This window comes from Rhea americana, unplaced genomic scaffold, assembly GCF_003343005.1.
Source record: "Rhea americana isolate MKP2758 unplaced genomic scaffold, rheAme1 scaffold_849, whole genome shotgun sequence".
NCBI classification, from domain to species: Eukaryota; Metazoa; Chordata; class Aves; order Rheiformes; family Rheidae; genus Rhea; species Rhea americana.
In genome coordinates, this window is record NW_028187033.1 from 5,568 (window position 1) to 8,031 (window position 2,464).

The 2,464-nt window shown below is 67.5% G+C and overlaps 1 protein-coding gene across 1 annotated transcript in view; it reads right to left on the bottom strand.

Moving 5' to 3' along the window:
* Positions 1–163: 163 nt before the first annotated feature.
* Positions 164–2,464, bottom strand: part of LOC146585180 (ras/Rap GTPase-activating protein SynGAP-like) — a gene marked incomplete at its 3' end in the record, with an annotated part of 5,948 nt that continues 3,647 nt past the window's right edge. Inside the window, exons 5-7 of the mRNA XM_085323401.1 lie at positions 2,053–2,231; positions 1,916–1,957; positions 164–1,076 (exon numbers count right to left, since the gene is read on the bottom strand). Of these exons, the coding sequence (XP_085179527.1) occupies positions 164–1,076; positions 1,916–1,957; positions 2,053–2,231 (1,134 nt within the window). The remainder of the gene's footprint in view (positions 1,077–1,915; positions 1,958–2,052; positions 2,232–2,464) is intronic.

A 2,464-nucleotide genomic window follows, 5' to 3' on the forward strand; every position in this document is an offset into this window, starting at 1 on the left:
CCCTCCTCCATCCCCACGTCCTCCTCCATCCTCACGTCCCCCTCCATCCCCACATCCTCCTCCATCTCCATGTCCTCCTCTATCCCAACGTCCCCCTCCATCTCCATGTCCCCCTCCATCCCCACGTCCCCATGCCCTCCCCGTCCTTCCGCCATGCCCCCACCTGCTTCGTGATGGTGGGCTTGAGCCCAGCGACGGAGGCCTCCTTGGCGAGGGAGGGCTGCCGGGACCTGGGGGGCCCGTAGGTGGGCTCAGGCGACTGCAGCAGGTTGCCGCTGGCCGGCCGGGGCTTGTGCGTGGTGACGGTGGCCCCGCCGCCGCCGCCGCCGCCGGGGGCGGCCGCCCCGACGGTGAGCTGATGGGGTTTGGCGCGGGGCGCCGGAGGCGGCCGGGGAGCCGGGGCCGCCCCGATGGTGATCTGCGGCGGCGGCGGCGGYGGCACCACCAGGGCGTTGTGCAGGTTGTCCTGCAGCGAGAGCTGCCGCTTGCCGAAATCGCCGCCGGGGCGCCCGAACTCGTCGCTGTAGCTGTGGCTGTGGGTGATGTGCTTGGCGCCGGCCGCCAGGTCCTCGCTCCGGCTGTAGCCGTGGAAGGGGGCGAAGGACGACGGCGGCGGCGGCGGCGGCGCCGCCGGCGTCACCACCTCGGGGTTGGCCTCGGCGCGGGCCGGCCCGTCCGACGCCAGGTGGAAGAGGGGGTTTTGGAAGGACAAGGGCACCCGGAGCGGCGGCCCCTCGCCGGGGACGCCCAGGCGCAGCCCCGGCGCCAGGCTGGAGGCGCTGCCCTGCGAGAGGCGGCTGGGACGGAGGCCGCCGCCGCCGATGGAGGCCTGGCTGGAGTTGAGGAGGTCGCCGACGGTCTGGAGGTTGGAGACGCTGTTCATGCGGCTGTCCTGCAGGTCCAGCATGGAGACGCTCTTGTTGACGCTCAGCATCTTGGCGTCGGGCTCCGTGATGTCCGAGCTGCTGGTGCAGTAGGCGGGCGACGAGCGGGCCAACGGCGGCCGCGCCACGAAGAACACGTCCTTGGAGGCCTTCTCCTTGGCCGGCGAGGGCAGGCGCGCCATGTCCACCGAGCTGGCCCGGGGCAGAGAGGGGACAAGGCGGCTCCGTCACCGCTGGATGGGCAACGGACGCCCAGCAGGGACGGCACACGGGGACGCGCACGAGGGATGGGTCCAGCCCCTTCGGAGGACCCGTTTGGAGACCATCTCCAACACCTGCTCGTGGCCACCAGGACAGGTGGATCTAGCCCCTCTGAAGGTCTCCGTGTTATATATGGACCCATTTGGAGACCATGTCACCTGCCCGAGGCCACCCTGGTCACCAGGACAGATGGATCTAGCCCCTCTGAAGGTCTCCATGTTATATGGACCCATTTGGAGACCACCTCTGTCACCTGCCCGAGGCCACCCCAGACATGGGGACATGCAGGTAGGATAAATCCAGACCTTTCGCAGGTCCCCATGTTACATGGACCCACTTGGAGATCATCTCCATCACCTCTCCAGGGCCACCTTGGCCATAGGAACATGCAGGATGGACAGCTCCAGCCCCTTTGCAGGTTCTGGTCACACAAGACCCGTGTGGAGACCATCTCCATCACTTCTCCAGGACCACCCCGGCCACCAGGACATGCAGGAGAGATGGATYCAGCCCATTTGCAACTCCCGGACACATAAGACCCATTTGAAGACCTTCTCCATCACCTCCGTGAGGCCACCCTAGACATGGGGACACGCAAGCGGGACAGATCCATCCCCTTTGAAGGTCCTGGACACCCAAGACCCATTTGGGAACCATCTCCATCACCCCCTCCAGGGCCACATCCATCCCCTCTACAGCTCCCAGACACGTGGACCCATTCGGTGACCATCTCCATCACCCACTGGGGTCCCGGTGCCACCATCACCCACCTGTTGAGGCCTCGCACCATGTAGGACTGGAGGTCGACGGAGCTGCGGGGACAGAGCCAGGAGATGAAGCCGGGACCAGCAGCGGCGGCCCCCGCCGCCACGTGTGTCCCCCCTCCCCCGTCCCCGGCGGCACCCACCTGTTGAGGTCCCTCATGACGTAGGGCTGGAGGTCGGCCGAGGGCCCGCGCAGCACCAGGGGCTTGGCCTGCAGCCGCTCGCCCTGGTGGCTGGGCTGCCGCTGCACGTGGGGGTTCCTCAGGGCCACGCTGATGTCCGTCAGCAGCCGCGGCAGCGGGCCCAGCTTCAGCAGCGCCTCCTGCGGGTGCCCGGGTCAGCGCCGGGGACCCAGGCGTCCGGGGCCCCAAAGATCTCCACCCCCTCCCACACACACACACACACACACAAAGGGGAACCTAGATGTCTGGGTCCCCATGGGTGAACCCAAGTGTCCGGGTCTCCAAACATCTCCTCCAGGAGGAACCCAGGTGTCCAGGTCTCCAAACATCTCCTGGAGGAACCCAAGTGTCTGGGTCTCCAAACATCTCCTCC